This window comes from Erpetoichthys calabaricus, chromosome 6, assembly GCF_900747795.2.
Source record: "Erpetoichthys calabaricus chromosome 6, fErpCal1.3, whole genome shotgun sequence".
Taxonomy (NCBI): Eukaryota; Metazoa; Chordata; class Cladistia; order Polypteriformes; family Polypteridae; genus Erpetoichthys; species Erpetoichthys calabaricus.
In genome coordinates this window covers 39,852,208-39,873,746 of record NC_041399.2, presented here as the reverse complement: position 1 = coordinate 39,873,746, position 21,539 = coordinate 39,852,208, and the positions used below count along the sequence as shown (strand labels likewise).

General features: G+C 38.7%; 1 protein-coding gene across 2 annotated transcripts in view; it reads right to left on the bottom strand.

The window, feature by feature from the left end:
- sntg1 (syntrophin, gamma 1) overlaps nucleotides 1-21,539 on the bottom strand; it is a 939,332-nt gene that overhangs the window by 48,934 nt on the left and 868,859 nt on the right. For both annotated transcript variants that reach the window (XM_051929377.1, XM_028803505.2), the window contains exon 15: nucleotides 19,173-19,289. In XM_051929377.1, the coding sequence (XP_051785337.1) occupies nucleotides 19,173-19,289 (117 nt within the window). The remainder of the gene's footprint in view (nucleotides 1-19,172; nucleotides 19,290-21,539) is intronic.

Here is a 21,539-nt window from a genome sequence, read left to right as displayed (position 1 = left end):
TATTAACTCGTTCATCTGATGAACAGCTAGTTAATCAATTTGAAGAGATGCAATTGCAAGAATGGAATCATACAAAGTCAAAGGTACGACAAACTTCACCTCAGTTAAAACACGCTCTCAAAAAGAAATGCGGCTTATCAGAACAGCAAACCGTTGCAACTTCAACATCTTCTACAGCAGTGTTGGTTGAACAATTGACACTTGATAGAATCCTACAAAGGTTAGATGAACTCAAGTCGGAAAGGCAGGAACAACCAGTAATTACCACAGGGGCCCGTTCGCAGACTTACAAACAAGATCTTGTTGACGTGCTCATACAGAATCAAGCTGAAAGCCAAAAAAATCAAGCCGAATATCAGAAAGCAATCATTGAAATGGCTAAATCGTTAACCCAACAAAACGTAGCTACTACTCCACCACCTCCAGCTCTGCGTGTTGAAGTACCACACAGACAGGTCCCTTTATTTTCAGGCGACCCAATGACTTATGCAAAATTTATCAGAGCTTTTGATCACGCTGTAGGTGACGTACTAGCAGACCCACAAGATAAATTAGATTATTTGATTCAATATACAAGAGGATCAGCTCAAGAAATGATTAATGGTTGTACACTATTGCCACCAGATGAAGGTTACAAAAAGGCTAGAAAGCAGCTTGAAAGTTACTATGGCAACCAAGCATTTGTAGTAGATGCATACATAAGTAAAGCATTGAAGTGGCCTCAAATAAAACAAAAAGATGGGGAAGCCTTGAGAGACTGTGCAACCTTTCTCGATAACTGTATGGACTCCATGACTAAAACTAAAAATCGGCAAAACTATGATGCAGTAAGAAATCAAATGGATTTTCAATCCACCATCAGCCTCTCATCAAGGTGGAGTGTGGGAAAGACAAATCAGAAGCATAAGAAAGATCCTAAATTCAACACTAAATCAACAAACACTTGATGATGACAATCTTCATACAGTGATGTGTAGAGTGGAATCAACACTCAATAACAGACCCCTTACAAAGACATCAGATGATTCCAATGATTTAGAACCACTCACACCCAATCATTTGCTCCTAATGAAGACACAACCTAAAATGCCACCTGAACTCGTTTCTGAAAATGAACCATACCCAAGAAGACACTGGAAAAAAATTAAATACATGGCTGATTTATTTTGGAAAAGATGGACTAAAGAATATTTGCCAATACTTCAAGAACATCAAAAATGGCTTACACCAAGAAGAAATTTTGAACCAGGGGACGTTGTTTTAATTGTAGATAAAGCTTCACCTCGCAATTCCTGCGTAATGGGTCGAGTCATCAAGACAATGCCAGATGCCAAAGGTGCAGTCAGAGTTTGTGTGCAGACCAAAAACAGCACACTGGACAGACCCGTTAATAAACTGTGCCTGCTTCAAGAAACAGCCAATGTTTAAAATATGAAATTTTTAAAATGTTTGTTTGCAGTGTTATTGCTAGTGATTTGAAAACAATAGTTAATATAAAGTTATCTGGCTCATATTGAAGTAAAGTATAGTGATTGTCTCCACTCCTGCATAGCCAATTCGGGGCCGGAAATGTAAGAGCCAATCTTAGAAAGTAAAGGTTTTGAGTTAAACTCATATTAATATTTGCTTAAGGTATCCAGTATTTCTGGCATAACTGTGCGAGCACGTTGTTGCGCCCACAATGTCCAATTTGTTTATGAATGTGCTGCAATATGAGAGAAGCAACATGTGAATGCTTGTGAAGAATTGCAGGATGTTTAGCTTCTTCAGGCATTGCAGATTTGCAGAGTCTTCCTCCAACTCTCAGTATTCCATCTTGTATGATCGGGTCAAGTTTATAGATTTGACTGTTCTTTTTAACACAAGTCTTTTTGACAGAGATTTCCTGAGTCCGCTTTTTGGCAGTATCAGTTATACTTGTAGTGTAGATACTTCCTGATTTCTGACCATACTTAAGAGGAGACCTAACATTGTCAGTCTTTTCCTTTTTCTCTTTGCTGCCGTAAATGAATCCCATTTTTTAAGTTAGAGCTGCTGAACTTTGAAAACTTTGAGAAAACGCAGCTACATGTACTGTAAACGTATTCCACCTCACACCTTAGGGCACTACCTGATATGCTTTTGCACATGCGTAAATAATTTATGACGTATACACATGTGTGCAACATCACTATCATTGAAGGTTTCAAATATACAAGACTTTGCTTTGGTAACCAAGTTATTCTAGATTTATTGTTACATAGTACTCATGATCAGTACTCCATTCCAATTTGCATCCTGTATGCATTAAAAAAAGGAAAAGGGAATTTTCATTTGAGGGGTACATTAGCTGATCATATGGGGAATATTATGAAAATACTTTATTGTTCTGCATAGATTCAATGTATATTATGTCTTCACTGCTGGATTAAGCATGTTATGTTCCTCGGTATGTAGTCCAGATCGGGTAATGTCAGGAACAAACCCCCCTCCCCCTTGAGTATAACAGTAACGCTGATCCCTTGCATTACAGGCTCTGTGGGTGTTAGTCAATATGAAATGAGTTCGAAAGATACAGAGGGAGATAAATGACTGAGTATTGTGGACTCCTACACTGTACATATAATTATATTTCAGGGAGGCACAGTGGTTAGCACTGCTGCATCACAGCTCAGGCCTCTTTTTTGGCCATACTAATCGGTCCAGTATAGGTGGCACACTTTTCCCTAGCTCTCAGGAACATATAAAAGATCAGTTCGCTATTATAATCCACTCAAAACTAGTTCAGTTTCACCTCCCTCATTGACTTCAATACATTTTGCAGAGTTCAATGAAATTCCCAAATAGTCAGTGGGTTTTGCTTATAATTTATGATGATCTGTCAGTGATCACTTTAAATCACTTTTAGAATACCATATTTAATCAATTTCATTTTAATAAGTTTTTCATCACTACCTAATTCTATTGGAATAGGCAAGTTTCTGATAAGGAGAGAAGTATGAATTTTAATTTGTTTTACCTGTAACTCCAATATAAATATGGAAATCAACTGTAGTGATCCTGATTTTACAATATTGTCAGTTTACTATGTACCGTGTACTATCAGTTTATGTTTAGCTAGCAAAATACCTGCGCTTTGCTGCTGCGAAGTACTGGTTTAAAATTTTTTATTAAGAAGAAAAGTAAACCTTTTTAAACTGAGGGAAAATATACGAATAATTATTTTTTAAGGATCTCTTTGTATACCATGTTGTCAGTTCATATCCGGTTGTAATATGACCAAGCTGTGCCCTGAGCTTACTCTTGAGCATGCAACATATAGTTGGCCATGTGAAAAGCAATCTTGCTTCAAATCAATGCCAACCTTTTGTAGGGTCTGTCCCTGAGACTTATTAATTGTCATTGCGAAGCAGAGCCTTACTGGAAATTGGAGGCGTTTGAATTGAAATGGGTTTCATCGATAACTTCGCATCCAGCTTTTGAGAGTTTAAACATTCATAAACATCAAAGTGTCCATTACTCAAATCGTCACCTGTGAATCTAAGATGTTTAGGAGGCATTGGTGGTTGTCCAAAGGTGTAAAACATTTCGGTACACTTGAAAGCGACAACAGACCAATTCAACGGCAGCCATCAACTCACATTCAGAACCATAGGTGAAGGGCTTAAGCATTTCACTCTTATAGTGCTCGTGTGTAGTATAATTATCTCCTGTACCGTCATCAATCCACACCTTGAACCTGTCCCAGTCATTCAATACATAAGACACAATGTTCGTCCGGATATCAAGATTGAGCCTGATATGGCAGTGCAATATGTAACACAGAGAATGGAAAAGGCAGTCGCCATCTCTGGGAATGGAAACCACTCAGTAAGTGACAGTTCTTTGATTGATGGTGATCACCTCAATAGACATGTTAATGAGGGTACGGTTGGAACGATAAAGGAAATGGGTACCTGAACAATGTAAACTAAGTCTAAAATACCTACACAATAACTATAATCGTAATAAACGAACAATAAAACAGCGGAGAAGCCGTGGATTAAATAAAAAGGCTGCAGTTATCAGCAGGGAGACGTGAATACCGTGGTGAAGCAAGGAAGGGAATGAAGAGACCGGAGCGACGGACAGCCTTATATAAGCAGGCAGCCAACTACGTGAGAGGCGTGGGGATGGGGGACCCAACTCCGCCTCACACGGCGACCGAGCTGCAGGCTATGGACGTATATATGTACGTAAGTAGGATTCAGTTAGCGTAGGGAACCCACGTACCAAATTTCTTGAAGATGGGCCCATAAGTAACAAAGACCGTTGGAAAGTTCAATATGGCGGCCGACAGTGGCGTCATACCACCGAAATAAGTACGTACATCGGTTACGGTTAGCGCAGGGAATCCGCCTACCAAATTTCGTGAAGATGGGGCCATAAATAAGAAAGTTTAACATGGCGGACGTTGTCGACCGTTATGACCGTTACGCATAGAATTTCAAAATGAAACCTGCTTAACTTTTGTAAGTAAGCTGTAAGGAATGAGCCTGCCAAATTTCAGCCTTCTACCTACACGGGAAGTTGGAGAATTAGTGATGAGTGAGTCAGTGAGGGCTTTGCCTTTTATTAGTATAGATTACTGAGGCTATTAAAAGTTTGTTTTCCTAGAATTTGTGATATTGTTAAATGACCTTGTATCTTATCAGGTTACTTTAAAAGACACCGCTGCTTGTTTTCTTAAACCTCTGATAGGTAAAGTCACACAGCTCATGCAAATAGAGTGAACCTACAAGATAACCCTTTCAACCTATAAAACTTAATGTGACAGTGTGCTCTGTGAAGGACATTACATAAAAAAGAATGATATGGAAATCACCAGAGGACAGTGGAAACATTTCCTAATGTGTGTGGCATTGTGAGTGAGGATATTTTTCAGTCTTAGCTGGGCTTACTAACAGTAGATGGTTTCTCCCTTGACTTTGTTGTCATTAGTTATGGTTCCTACAATCTGGTTCAAAGAACTGGTGTTCAGAGAATAATGAGATGGCTTAAATGTCAGCAATGATAAGATATAATTTATTCAAAGGCGAGAATCACTTACTTTTCTGTCTTCTGAGTGGAAAATGTCGTTATTATTTCAGAGACAACCAATAATAAACAAAAGCATTGCCAAAGATAAAAGATTTTTCATCTCTCATAGGACTTCACAGATTAGTTTTGATAAATGTTTAAATTCTAAGAAACATGTTTTTTGTCCAATAAAGGTCAGGGTAGTAATAATAACTTGAGTTTAAATGGTTACATCTGCAACACTGACCTGCTACATTTGGCAAAAGCATGACATACTGTAAATTTTCTAATCTATACTAATAAAAGGCAAAGCCCTCACTGACTCACTCACTCACTGACTGACTGACTGACTGACTGACTCATCACTAATTCTCCAACTTCCCGTGTAGGTAGAAGGCTGAAATTTGGCAGGCTCATTCCTTACAGCTTACTTACAAAAGTTAGGCAGGTTTCATTTCGAAATTCTACGCGTAATGGTCATAACTGGAACCTGTTTTTTGTCCATATACTCTAATGGAGGAGGCGGAGTCACGTATCGCGTCATCACGTAGTACGCCTTCTACGTAATCACGTGAACTGAAAACAAGGAAGAGATTTACAGCACGAGTCAAACGCGGGAACGAAGGTAAATGACGTTAATTGTTGAGTGTCTTTTAATACTGTGTAAGCATACATATTAACACATGTGCAATTAAACGTGTGCATTTACGGGGTGATTTCTCACGCTTAAAAGCTCGCCTTTTATTAAAAAGGTAAATGCAAACTGTTTTCATTCTGAAGGGCACAAACCACGTTAGATTTCAGCCGTTAAACGCGCAAAAATGACGGTACACCAGATAAATATGCGCAACATATTATCAGTTGTATTGTATGCTTACAATACATATTGAAATGTGTTAATCGTTAACTAATATTATGGGATGGTGTTTTTCGACTCGCGCCTTGATTTAAACGATTGCATGTCTTGGTGGGTTTGCGTAGCTTATTGTCAATATCTTTACACCTCTTTTTAAGACTTAATTTAAAAAGGTTTTCTTTTCTTCTTAATTAAAATTTAAAAGCAGTACTTCACCGCTGCGAAGCCCCTCTAGTGCTGACGTCCGAGGTTCGATTACCGTAAGCGAGTGCAGTGAGTGTGTATGCCTGATGAGCCAAGAATAAGGGGGAAAGACGTGTCGCGTACTCTGCATTATTTGACAGTAAACTATTTTCAACCATTCTATGATCTGCTTCTCACAACTGAAGGCACCGTGGCTGATGTTAGCTGACTTGCTGGCCAACCATAAGCGTTACCTGGTAGGTAACCACCCACTCACTTCACTCCCTTACGGGAATCGAACCTCGGACGTCAGCGCTACAGGCGAAGCCCCTAAAATTGCGCCACGGCGTGTGGTTCATTTATTTGACAGCATGTAGATCAGGGTAATTACATTCACGGCATTCATAGTCTGATTCACAATCTGATTTTATGGGTGATTACCTACCAGGTAACGCTTATGGTTAGCCAGCAAGTCAGCTCAAAGTGATCACTCGAGTGAAGGCAGCTTCACAAAAAAACAGACCCTTAACAAACTGTTATTGGTATATTTTCCCTCAATTTTAAAAGGTTTTCTTTTCTTCTTAATAAAAATTTAAAAGCGGTACTTCGCCAGTGCGAAGCGCGTGGATTTGACCGACTGACACATACAGACATATTCATGAGTGCAGGTACTTCGGAAAGAAAGCACCGTGTAAACCTAAAGTTTAAATTAAGTTCATAGACCTACAAAAGGTTGCCATTGATTTCAGGCAAGATTGCTTTTCTCCTGTACAACTATACGTTGCATTCTCAAGAGTGTGCTTGCACAGCTTGGTCATATTACAACCGGAGTGCTGAACTGACAACGTGGTATACAAACAGAACTATAACAATCGTAATAAACGAACAAAAAAAAAAAAGGAAAGAACCCTTGGATTTATTAAAAAGGCTCCTTCCTTGGCGAAGCAACGAAAAAGGAACACCTTATATGGCGTTCGTTTATAAAACAGCGGAAAAGCTGTGTTAAGGCTGCTTCACAAAAAAACAGATCCTTAACAAATTGTTATTGGGATGTTTTCCCTCAATTTAAAAAGCTTTTCTTCTTAATAAAAATTTAAAAGCAGTACTTCGTGGGGATTTAGATACAGATATATATACTGTATATATATATAGATCTATATATATATATATATATATATATATATATATATGTATAGATATATATATAGATAGATAGATATAGATATATATATATAGATGTATATAGAGATATAGATATATATACATATATATAGATAGATATACATATATAGATATAGATATATATATATATGTATGTCTATATATATATATATATATATATATATATATATATGTAAGCTTATAAGTACTGCCTTACTTCTCTTTAAGAAAGGAAGATGTAATGATACTTGATTTAAATGATTGCATGTCTTGGTGGGTTTGCATAGCTTATTGTCAATATCTTTACACCTCTTTTTAAGACTTATTGACTGAAACGGGCTTTCACGAAAAAAGTTAGGGCTTTGCTACAGGATACACCCTCCACAAGTTAAGGAAGTAAAAATAAAAGTATATATTTCTGTTTTATTTAAACCTTTTAAGTTCGTATGCATTAGCCCCATTTGGCTGTTTTAGTTTTTTTTTTTTCTTTCTTCAGTAATATTTAATCTCCTTAAAGAAAAAGAACATATGCATTTTACTTTTTTTGTATCTCTTTAGTAATATTTTAGTGTAAAAGGATAACCAGTATTTAAACCTTTTATGTTACTTTATAAAGTTATTTTACACAATGTTGAAAAATTAATAAGAAAGTTACATATTTTGACAGCTGCTGCTTTAATTTTCAATGAAATGAAAAAAGCTCTCCAAGAGAAAACCTCAATTATAAAGGTTTGCTGCAGATGACTTAACTGAAAATAAATGAATAGTTCCTATGTGTATAATACATATTTATCTATTTTACTTATGCCTTTATTCCAGCAACTTGCAACATCTGAGGTACAATTTGTTACATTACTTTTGTTTTTTGCAGCACAGGCAGGTGAAGTGACTTCCTCAGGGTCACACAGTGGTGTCAGTACCAGGATTTGAACTAACAAGCTCCGGGTTTGCTGAAATATTACTGAAGAAAGAAAAAAAATGAAAACGGGCAAATAGGGCTATGCATACAAATGTCCATCCATCCATTATCCAACCCGCTATATCCTAAATACAGGAGCCAATCCCTGCCAACACCGGGCACAAGGCAGGAAACAAACCCTGGGCAAGGTGCCAGCCCACCGCAGGGCCCACACACCCACACACCAGGGACAATTTACAATCATCAATGCACCTAACCTGCATGTCTTTGGACTGTGGGAGGAAATCGGAGTACCCAGAGGAAACCCAGACAGACACGGGGAAAACATTCAAACTCCACGCAGGGAAGCGAACCCGGGTCTCCTAACTGGCACCTTTCACTGCGCCACCATGCCGCCCGCATACAAACTTAAAAGGTTTAAATAAAACAGAAATATATACCTTTATTTTTACTTCCTTAACTTGTGGAGGGTGTATCCTGTAGCAAAGCCCTAAGTTTTTTCATGAAAGCCCCTTTCAGTCAATAAGCCTTAAAAACAGGTGTAAAGCTAAACTTGCAGCACCGCTATTCAATTACACTTGCCTAACGCCTCTCCTAAGGGGAAATACTGTGGGATCTAGGCATCAGTCAAAGCACCAATCACAGGCCCGATTAGAAAGCGGGAAGCTGTGATTTGTCGTCTCCCTCCCATGTAACAATCACAGCCCGTGTTACAACGCACTATGTATGTATGTGTATATGTATATATGAGGAGGATGGATGGATGGATGGATGTATATGTGTGTTTATGTATGTGTGTGTATATGTATGTGTATATATATGTGGATGTGTATATGTATATATGTATATATATGTATATGTGTATATATGTATATGTATATATATGTTTACATAACCTCTTTAACACACTACTTCTCCGCTGCGAAGCGCGGCTATTTTGCTATATATATATATATATGTGAATGTATGTATGTATGTATATATGTACGTCTATATTTATATATATATATATATATATGTGCATATGTATATATATGTGTATATATATGCAGATATGTATATATTTATATGTATATATATGTACATATGTATATATATATATATATATATGTAGATGTGTAAATTTGTATATGTATATATATGTATATGTGGATGTGTATATGTATGTATATATATGTATATGTAGATATGTGTATATGTAGATATGTATATATATGTATATGTATATATATGTTTACATAACCTCTTTAACACACTACTTCTCCGCTGCGAAGCGCGGGTATTTTGCTAGTTCTATAAATAAATTCTAGTTGTTAATCTGTTAGTCACCACATGCTGCCTGTAAAACCGTCTCTAATTTAGTAAACCATTTTTTGAAATATCCTAATCTAGAAGTAAAATGTATTTAAAATTAAAATAGAATGTGCATCTATCCAGTTTTACAAACAATTAACTCTTAATTGTTTTAATAGCTCACATTTTATATGATCAGGATTCCTTCCAGAGAAAAGCATGTTGTTAACTATGGACACCATAGCACTAACTGTTGGAGGGAAATGGCTGAGAATAAGTGTACCACCTTAGGAATATCAGAGAATTGTTCAATTGCCCAATCATTATGTCAAGGGGATAATAAATTCCCTTCACACACTGCAAATATCTAAATAGCAGAGAAACGTGAAGATACTCGGAGCAAAGACTAGTTTAAAAAGGTAGAGGATAAATTAGAGGAAAGACCATTTTTTCTTAAAGAATCTATCTAAAGACAATTGATAATGACCCTATAAACGATTTCCTATATCTCCTACTGATTAGAAAGCAGATTGTTACTTAACACTAGAATCCCTGAAGCCTACGAAAAAACTCGTAATCCCAACCCACCTTAAATTCCTTCGCACCTCTCCATCAGTGTCTTTTGTTTTGTAAATGTGTTTTGTAAAGCCTGCTGTCCCTTCTCCACTCTTGATGGAGGTCAACTCGGGCAAAAAGTTCTCCCAGCACAAGCCAAGGCTCCTTTCTGCGTGTGAGGTGTCTGGAGTTGTATAGGGTAAATAATACAGTATATCGTTATTTGGAATACATGCATTTCATGCGTGTTCTGTGTCTATAAAGATCTGGGTAAGTGTAGGATGAAAGGAAATGCAAGGCAAGAAATGCTGAACACATATAGTACCTAAAGCAAATACTTTTTCCATGTTATACTAATAATGGCGTGAAGTGTATAATGTGTGAAGACAAATATTAAATAAACATGTGTTCTTTTATTCATCAATATAACCAAAGTAAAAAAAAAACAATCATTCAATTTGCATGTTGTCAATGAGTTACAAACCCTAAACACTAGCATGGCAAATTGCACGCATACTAAAGTGACTTTAGCTGCAGGTGGAAGTCCCATTTTACTTATGGTGCCAAGCAGAGTTGCATTGCGGTGCAGCAGTCTATTAGCCAGCGAAAGTGCTGTGAAGAAGCTGTCTGTTGTTACAGTTCTGCCTTTGTCCAGTCTGATAGCGGTCACGGGACATCGTATCGTTGATTGCTGGTACAACAAATAATTCTGAGCAGGTATCAAACACAGTACCAAATGCAGTCATTGCTGCTCTTGTGAAAAGAATGGAGATAAACGGCATCAACTCAGAGAGGGAGAGGCAAGTTTGTTGTACCAAATGAACGTCACTGAGAGAATAAAACTGAATAATTAAAAAAAAAAAAGCTAACTTTTACAAGTAGTCAAAATTTACACCGGGTGTTACAGACTCAAATCAAATGTATGTTTTTATTATATTATAGCAATAATAAATTGCAGCTCACTACTCAAAATTCATAGTGCGGAGACTTGAACTGGAAACCTTTTGGTTATAAGGCATCATTTCTTACCTCTGCACCATCCAAGAATACATATTAGCCTTGTGTTAACTGACATTTGTGCTTGGGTTTGTAACTCATTGACAACAACATGTAAATGGAATGATTTTATTTTTTTACTTTGGTTATATTCTTGAACAAAAGCTGACATGTTTATTTGATATTTGGACTAAAGTCTTCATACATTATACATTTCACATCATTAATAGTATAACATGGAAAAGGTTTCTGCTTTAGGTATGTGTTCAGCATTTCTTGCCTCACATTTTCTTTCATCCTACACTTACCCAGATCTTTGTAGACATGGAACACGCATGAAATGTATGTATTCCAAATAATGATATACTGTATTATTTACCCTATACAACTCTGGGCATATCACAAGTCTTAAACAGGTAGAAGTTGTAACCATGATGTCAAACAAGATTGTAAACCATAACTAAACAGTTCAGAAACCTACACTAGGGCCTACTTTCAAAAAAGCTGTTGCTAAGAGTCTTTAGATTTTGCAGCCATATTTCGACCCATACTTCTTTATTTGCAAATATGGGTCGAAATATGGCTGCAATCTCTATATGTGTTATCCCTCGACCCATACTTCTTTATTTGCAAATAACCCAGCCACAGGGGATGCACAAACCAGTGTGTTTTTTCGTGCCGGTCCCAAGCCTGGATAAATGGGAAGGGTTACGTCAGGAAGGGCATTCGGTGTAAAATTTTGCCAAATCAATATGCGGACAACAATACAAATTTCCATACCGGATTGGTCGAGTCCCGGGTTAACAACGACTGCCACCAGTACTGTTAGGCAACAGGGTGCTGGCGGAAATTGGGCTAATGTTGGCCGAAGAAGAAGAAGGAGAAGAAGAGGGGGGAGACGTGTCTGGAGGTAGGAGGAGAGGAGGAAATTAAAGAGAGTGGAACTGAGGGTAGGAACTTTGAATGTTGGCAGTATGACTGGTAAGGGGAGAGAGTTAGCAGATATGATGGAGAGAAGGAAGGTTGATATATTGTGCATGCAAGAAACTAAATGGAAGGGGAGTAAGGCCAGGTGGATCGGAGGTGGATTCAAATTGTTCTATCATGGTGTGGATGGGAGGAGAAATGGAGTAGGAGTTATTCTGAAGGAACGGTATGTCAAGAGTGTTTTGGAGGTGAAAAGAGTGTAAGGCAGAGTAATGATTATGAAGCTGGAAATTGGAGGTGTGACGATGAATGTTGTTAGTGCATATGCACCGCAAGTTGGGTGTGCAATTGGTGGGAAAGAAGATTTTTTGAGTGAGTTGGATGAAGTGATGAACAGTGTACCCAAGGGACATAAAGTGGTGATTGGAGCGGATTTCAATGGGCATTTTGGTGAAGGGAACAGAGGAGACGAGGAGGTGATGGGTAGGTATGGTGTCAAGGAGAGGAATGAAGAAGGTCAGAGGATAGTGGATTTTGCCAAAAGGATGGACATGGCTGTGGTGAATACGTATTTGAAGAAGAGGGAGGAACATAGGGTTACGTATTAGACTGGAGGAAGATGCACACAGGTAGATTACATCCTATGCAGAAGAGTTGATCTGAAGGAGATTGAAGACTGCAAAGTGGTGGCAGGGGAAAGTGTAGTTAAGCAGCATAGGATGATGGTCTGTAGGATGAAGTTGGAGATCAAGAAGAGGAAGAGAGTGAGGGCAGAACCAAGGATCAAATGGCGGAAATTGAAAAAGGAAGACTGCAAGGTTGAGTTTAGGGAGCAGGTGAGACAGGCACTGGGTGGCAGTGAAGAGTTACCAGACAGCTGGGAAACTATAGCAGATGTAGTAAGGGTGACAGCAAGAAGGGTGCTTGGCATGACATCTGGAAAGAGGAAGGAGGAAAAGGAAACCTGGTGGTGGAATGAGGAAATACAGGACAGTATACAGAGGAAGAGGATGGCAAAGAAGAAGTGGGATAGTCAGAGAAATGCAGAAAGTAGAGAAGAGTACTGTGGTGTTATGGGTCCACAGCTCCTTTAGCAAAGGCCAGTTTGTTTAAAATAAACAATCACCGCGCTCGCGGCTTAACGAGGGGGCGTGGTGACTGTAGCGAGCCACAGGGTGATCTGCGGTGTGAGCGTTTCTCACCTAAGTGCACAGGTGAGAGACTGCCCACATCCATGATTGTTCCTGTGGCTAATGGGCTACAGCTGCTATGTCCCTCGGCATAAAGGGAAGCGCGAGCCGGTTAGGAAGGGGAAAAAAAAGAGAACGAGGTGAAAGAAAGAAAGAAAGACAGAGGTTACGGGGGGAAGCAAGCAAGAGAGAGAGAGCGAGTGTGCTGGTGCGAGTGAGTGAGTGAGCGTGAACATGCTCGCGGCAGCTGAGCAGACAGCCTGGGGTTAGGCCGATACCCAGGGCGTAGTAGTGGTTGTCGCTCCCGCAGAGTTTTGTATGAAGGATGGGAGTGACTGGAAGGCGGAAGATATGGCAGCGGGAGTCAGGACTTGAGATGTGGTGTCCTCCACATGAGAGCCTTGGCCGTTGGAGGAATTCCCAGGTCACTGTCAGGGGGAGCCGACCGGAGCCAAGGATCGGAAAAGCGACTGACAGTAACAGTAGAAGTAGGCAGAAGGTCAGCTGCATTAAGAGCATCTCACCTGTTGCAGGGCCCGCATGGGAGAAGCAGGTGAGACGCTAACAGAAAAGGAGCATCGGGCATGTCATTTGTTTTTTTTTGGACTGCTTCCTGAAGTGCATTTTAACCTCGTTTTAAAGGATTGTTGTTTTGTATTTTAACCTCCACACATTTCTTTTTATGGATTATTTATTTATTTAATGAAGACTTTGAATGCACAGCACTTGATTTGGACACTGTTTTGACTGTTTTAATAAAAGCACTGTTTGCACATTTATACATCATCCCCTTGCTCAAATGTTATTGCCTCACTGTCTAGCTCATCGGTGACATTACCGACGGTGTTGGGTTCAAGGGCTCCCTAACAGCCGATGGGAGCACGGAGCTGAACCCGCATCATCACAAGTACAAGGAGATAAGGCGCAAGGTGAAGAGAGAGGTGGCGAAGGCTAAAGAAAAGGCATATGATGAGTTGTATGAGAGGTTGGACACTAAGGAGGGAGAAAAGGACCTGTACCGATTGGCTAGACAGAGGGACCGAGCTGGGAAAGATGTGCAGAAGGTTAGGGTGATAAAGGATAAAGATGGAAACGTACTCACAAGCGAGGAGAATGTGTTGAACAGAAGGAAAGAGTACTTTGAGAGGCTGATGAATGAAGAGAGTGAGAGAGAGAAGAGGTTGGTTGATGTGGAAATAGTGAATCAGGAAGTGCAACGGATTAGGAAGGAGGAAGTAAGGACAGCTATGAAGAGGATGAAAAATGGAAAGGCCGTTGGTCCAGATGACATACCTACGGAAACATGGAGGTGTTTAGGAGAGATGGCAGTGGAGTTTTTAACCAGGCCTAAGAGAAGGTTTCTGGATATGGTGAGAGAGGACATGCAGGTGATGGGTGTGACAGAACAAGATGAAGAGGACGGAAAGGTATGGAAGAAGATGATCCGCTGTGGCAACCCTTAACGGGAGCAGCTGAAAGAAGAAGAAGAAGACTTCTTTATTTGCAAATGTTTTTTGGTAATAATGCTGTAGTTGTGTAGAAAATGAGATGGGAAGTGGACAAAGGAAAGTTAGCTGAAGATGAAAGAAGATGTGTTTAGCAAGTGGCCTCCTTGGGTGCACATAATACTCCCTGTTCTGTTGACTTCTTACTTCTCGCAGTTAGGTACACATACAAATTCATGTCAAATTGGATGCTTATGCACATATATTCAGAGAACATGGTTGGGGGGCCCTTGATGGTCAGACTAAGACGACTAAGACTGATTCACAAAGCAAAAACAAGGAAGTGCCAGTGTGGCATACCAACTCACTTCAAGCCTGGAGTGACTCCATGCCTTGGTCAATTTAAATACTTGCACAGCTCACTAAAGTGGTCGCACATGGACAGAACACAAAGGACTGGAATATTGTTTATAGTTCATAGTGTTTCTTTTTTCCTGTTCTTTTGTGCAGATTGAGTTCTTTCCACGGGACATGTAAATGTGCAGACTGTAAACATCAAAGTTGTATGTAATAAAAAGCAAACCACGATTCGATGTATATTGCTTTTGATCTAAACCCTCCAAAACTTTATAAGAGTACAAAATTACAGATCAAGGCATTGTAGGATGAAATTATATTTATATCCAAAATTCCCATTATTCCTAATGTTTGCTTGTTTAAATTCAAAAGAATGCAGTTTCCTTTAGAATTATGTTTTGCAATGACCATCAAAAAAAAAAAAATGTCACTAGGAAAAGTAGGAATCATTCTATAGCAGGAACTTTTAACTCATGGGCAACTGAGTGTGGTAATGAGAGAAATAATGATAGCCCCTTAGAAAAAAAACTAAAAAAAAAAAACAACAAATATTGTATGCAGAAAGAAACTCATTTACTTACATAGTGCTACTGATACATCTGACTAACCCCTGGTCCACTGTCTTAAGAAATTACCTGGATGAATCCGGGTAACACAGCTAGTTTGGAGTAATCTTCAAATTAGAATTGTGTACAATAAACTAGCAGAGCAAACGGGTTTATTTCTTCTTGACAAACAAATATTTTCAAATCGTATTTGACGTTTCTTACAATCAAACCAAAAGGCAAAGTAAAACTGAAACTTAAAATGGCCATTCAAAGTACAAACTAGAATTCTAAATATTTTTGAAAGGTATTATTTATGGCTGTTATGACAAACATATACAAAATGGATATGTTCATTAAACAAATAATCAAATAGGTAGGGATGAAAATGGGAAGAAGCATAAAGTACATAATGTATAGAGAAAACAATACATTCACTGCGCCTGTTGGCCTCTAAACAGAGTTGAGATTTCTTTCTTTCTTTCTCATACCTGCTCTCCTCACAACTCCATATTTAATGAAGCACTAGCACCACTTTGCTTTAAATCTTGTTCTAGGTCAATTCCAGCTACATCCAGAACACTGAGATGCACCTTTCTGTAGTACCCCCCAATTTCACTGTATTCCTGAGATTTCTACAGCCTTTAAAGAATTCCAAAGGCTGTTCTATGTTTACCTGTGTCATATGAGGGACAGTACATTCCCACATGTGTCTCTCCAGTGGCGCAGAGTTATTGCCACCTTTGATCATCCACCCTTCTTGATCCACCCTATTTTACTGCTGCCTACCTATTATAGCATCAGGAAACCCAGGAAATAACTGGGTCATTTGCCCCCTATAGTCCTGCGTGAATACGTCATCTGTCCATCTTGGAGATCCTCTTTACTGTCTGTTTGTATTACTCTTCTAAAGCACTCCCAATATGAATAATATGGAGACAAGATCAACAAATGACATATGCTGCACATAACCCAAGATGAGGTTAGTAAATAAACTTGCAGCCCATCAACCCAAATATGACCTTTCGACACCTACAGAGATAGTTTGGAAAGTGCTAAATTTGGGACACTATGATTTTTTTTAATGTCCTGTATTAGTTAATAGTGTCAGTTGTATACATCATCTATTGGAATGAAAAATACCATGCTTTTATGTAGCGTAAGTGACAAACGTCTTGGAACGGGGGGTTTATAATGGTGCCCTTGAATTGTGAGTGATGTTGCAGATATCTGTGGACTGCAGTTACACCATGTTAAGTTCATTTCAATTCAATGACACTTTAGATTAAAGAGCTGGACCAGCTAGTTACATACATTCAGCAATGCAGCACTTAGTCCAAATTTAAAGGCTTAATAAATGGATTTCAATCTTGCAAGTTGACAGTGCAAAACATATTGCAGAACCTTTAGGCAGATTAGGTCCTCACTTATCACTTACTCTGCTAGCTAACATTGGAGCACCAGAAGGTTGTGTGCTGAGCCCCATTTTGTACTTTCTCAACACCCTTTACTGTGTTCAGACTCATCCAGATAACATCATCAAGTCTGCAGATGACACGCCATTAATTGGGCAGATCTCATACAGTAATGAGTTAGCATACAGAAATGAGGTGCAGGGCCTGATATAGTGGGGCTTGGCAAATAGCCTGATAGTTAATATAAAAAAACCAAAGAATTCATAATCGATTTCAGGAGGCAATGGAATGATCTGGTATCACTCACCATAAAAAGGGATAAAGTAGAAAGTGCCTCCCTTTAAGTTTTTGGGAACCTGTATTACAGAAGACATCTCATTGCTATCGTGGGCTGTATCAGGAATGGGCTGGAGGAGGAGTATAGGGACCTAATCAATGACTTTGTTAAATGGTCCGACTCAAACCACCTACACCTGAACACCAGCAAAACCAAGGAGCTGGTGGTGGATTTTAGGAGGCCCAGACCCCTCATAGACCCAGTGATCATCAAAGGTGACTGTGTGCAGATGGTGCAGACCTATAAATATCTGGGAGTGCAGCTGGATGATAAATTAGACTGGACTGCCAATACTGATGCGCTGTGCAAGAAAGGACAAAGCCGGTTATACTTCCTTAGAAGGCTGGCTTCCTTCAACATCTGCAATAAGATGCTGCAGATGTTCTATCAAACAGTTGTGGCGAGCGCCCTCTTCTACGCGGTGGTGTGCTGGGGAGGCAGCATTAAGAGGAAAGACGCCTCACGCCTGGACAAACTGGTGAGGAAGGCAGGCTCTATTGTTGGCATGGAGCTGGACAGTTTAACATCTGTGGCAGAGCGAAGGGCGCTCAGCAGGCTCCTATCAATTATGGAGAATCCACTGCATCCACTAAATAATGTCATCTCCAGACAGAAGAGCAGCTTCAGCGACAGACTGCTGTCACTGTCCTGCTCCACAGACAGATTGAGGAGATCGTTCCTCCCCCAAACTATGCGACTCTTTAATTCCACCAGGGGGGGTAAACGTTAATATTTAACATTATACATAGTTATTGTCTGTTTTTTTCACCTGTATTATTATCATTCTTTAATTTAATATTATTTATTGTATCAGTATGCTGCTGCTGAAGAATGTGAATTTCCCATTGGGATTAATAAAGTATCTATCTATCTATCTATCTCTATCTATCATGGATAACCATATAGTGGTCAAGAAGGCACAGCGGCTCAGAGCATTCAGAAATTCAATCAGTTTTAGCAGCTGCTGGTGTCCTTCTACTGATGTTCCACAGAGAGTGCCCTCACCAACTCCCTAACAGTGTGGTACTCCAGTTTCTCTGTGGCACATAAAATGGCTATCCTAAGAGTCATAAACATTGCTGAAAACATCAGTGGAACTCAGATTCCCTTAATAGATGACATCTGCTATTCCCATTGTTCTCAAAGGGCTACTGGTATTTTAAAAGACTTTCAGTAACTCATTCTGGTCACCAGTTAATTATCTAGTTGCCCTCCAGTAGGCCTTATAGGACTCTGCATGCCCGGACCTCCAGGCTCAAAGTCAGTTTTTATTATAAGGCTATTACTGAATTAAATTAAGCAGTGAACAAGTAGGAATTATCAAGCACAACTGTCTTCAAAAACTTATTTTATTCTTGAACTGGTTTTATGCAGCTAGCTCAGGTAATGTCTATGTGTATATTAATAACTAATTTGTTGTGACTTAATGTCTTATTATTCATAATAAATTGCTTTCATATGGGTAGCACAGGCAATATTTATGTCTATATTACACTTATGTCTTTGTTCAGATTTAGGTCTCATTTGGAGCTGTCACTAAATTTTATTGTGCATTGTGCAATAACAATAAAGGCTCTTCTCATCTGTTCTATTCTAAGTCATATTTTCTTTTAAAATGGAACTAAAAAACTGTACTACGGAAAAATGTTATTCAACAAAATAACAAAAAATAACATATGCATTTTCCTGCATGAATGTAAAAATGTCCCTTTTTAACACACTTCTTATCCAGATAAAACAATGTACAGTTTTTGTTCACATTTTATTTCTAAAGTACTATATCTGGTGTTTGTGAATCGTAAGGAAACTGTTTAATCTCTGTAGAAGAATAGGTTTTACTAATTTTACAAAAACTTAATCGACTTATAAAAGTGAAAACTGGAAAAATAGCTGTTTTGGGAAAGTTAAGCGGTCAGGCTCAGCAGGAAAGATCTTCATAAAAACATTGACACATACCGGAGGTGCTGCAAATTTGAAGAGTGAAGATCCTCTCAAGGCAAGAAATTTTGGAGTGTACATTCTGTCCTGCAGAGAGTCTTGTTCCCGTTCCTCTACCCAGCCCATGTAGATTATCTGATAAAAATACAGAGAAGTGATTATATTCATTAAATTGCACTTAAATCGGAACTACAATCACCACAATGACTGGACATATTGATTTAATAAAAAATGTAAATATTTAAAGGCAGTATAGGCCAACATACAGCACAAAATCACTTATTTAGATGTCTGAATGTGCATAGCAATGCAGCACCACATTACATAAATACTTTGCAAGGAATGTTTTAATGAAATAATTGGTTCTGTGTACACAGTATGTCATATATCTGGTGTTTAGTTCTGTGGCCTAAAATAGGAGTAAGAAGATGTGTTTACCATGTATGTCTGACTGCTGCATTCAAAAGTGATTGATTACAAAAGTACTTCTTAAAATTGGGTTTGTTTTATTATTTTTGTTATTAGGGAAAATAATGTGAATAGGACTATATTTGTTTAACAGGGACAAATAAGACATTAAATTTCTGTAGGTTGCACAAAATTTACTTTACATAAGTATATACAGTCTGGGGTGGGTTGGCACCCTGCCCGGGATTGGTTCCTGCCTTGTGCCCTGTGTTGGCTGGGATTGGCTCCAGCAGACCCCCGTGACCCTGTGTTCGGATTCAGCGGGTTGGAAAATGGATGGATGGATGGAAGTATATACGGTAGATAGATAAATATAGATTTTTTAACCGGTTTTTATCAATTGTAATTTTGCTTGGGCATAAGAGACAATCAAATATATTTAATAAATGGAAAAGGACATTTACATAACAATGTAGAGAAAGTTGCATTATACTGAAAAAAATAAATTGTACCACATGCAGAAAGCCATCTTTAAACTGCATTAGTTAAAGTATATTTATTGCCTGTTATCAGTTCAATCTTCATCATCTACCGAATTTTCTGAGTATGTGCAAATTATTTAATCTTCTAAGTACCCTGTGCCCACAAAAAACAACCTTCCAGATACTGATCTACAGCTCTAAAATGCACTACCTTAAAAACATCATTAACACCTACAGCAGCCTAATGCTGTCAAAAAGTTCTTCTAGGCCAGAAAACACAGAACACAGCAGCATAGTACCAAATGACAGGAAGATTGTTGTGTTAAAACCAAAACTCAAAATACCAAAGCCCAATACACTATCTAAAAGTCTATGTAAAAAATGCATTCAAAAAGTCCTAAAACTATGAGGAAATGAATAGCTAAGCACACACAAGTTTTTGAATTTATCCACAAATTTGAATGTGGGAAAAAGGGTGATGCTGTCTTTTATATTGTTAGAGACATGGGCATAAGAAGTATTTTTTCACATCTGTGCTAGAAAAATATAGGGAAAGAATTAAGGGTGACACCAACGCTAACTTTTGTTCCATCTGTCTTCTTGGACTGGAGGAGGAAAATAGCTCAGAAGACAGCTGAGGTCACTTCCTGCAAAACCAAAACCCCACCCCTTCCAATCCCACCTGTATATAACTTGGAGACCCACCGGAAGTCAACATTCATTCATGGACCAGCTTCTGAGGAATTCTAACTCTAATTCTTCTAATTCCGAAACTCTGAAACCTTTTTTTTTTGTTTTTTTTAAAGATGGTGACAAGCTGATTGTTTTGTTGTTTTTTTTTTGCCATCGCTGTGCTTTGCTTATCATCCCCAAAACACAACAATTCAATGGGCCATCCCATTGGACCCCAGTCCTTAGTTGTTCTTTGTTTCATTTACAATATGTTAAAAGTTCATTGCATTTCCATAAACCATGTGAATAAAGTAAATTGCAAAAGTGTGTTCCATAGTGAGTAAGAGCATTCTCCTTTGTGTAAGTTGTATTCCTTTTTCTCTCAGGCAAAATTTGGCAATTTCTACCCTTTTGCCAAAGGTTCGAAATTATTATTATTCAATGATTATAGTACAAAAGGTTTACAAGTCTACAGAGAGTAACCTGTTACCTCACTGTATATATGCATTGCAAAATATGAGTGATGGGCAACAGGCGTGGGCTGGCATCCCGACCGGGATGGAACATGTTTCCTTATCTGGCTGTACTGAATGGTGGAGAAGAAAGGAACATGTTGTTCCCTGTCTTGCCAGCCTGGGTTAGGATTCTCATATGAGTTCCTGTAGTCTCATTGGGCAGCCCTGTTGGGTTCTGGGGGTTTGGGGGGCACGAAAAGGAGCTGCTCTCATTGGTAACCAATCTCTCTATCTCATTCTCCCTAGGGCACGAAGCGGAAGCGGAAGCAGAAACAGAAGCGGACAATGGCCGATAGTGAGGTGAATCG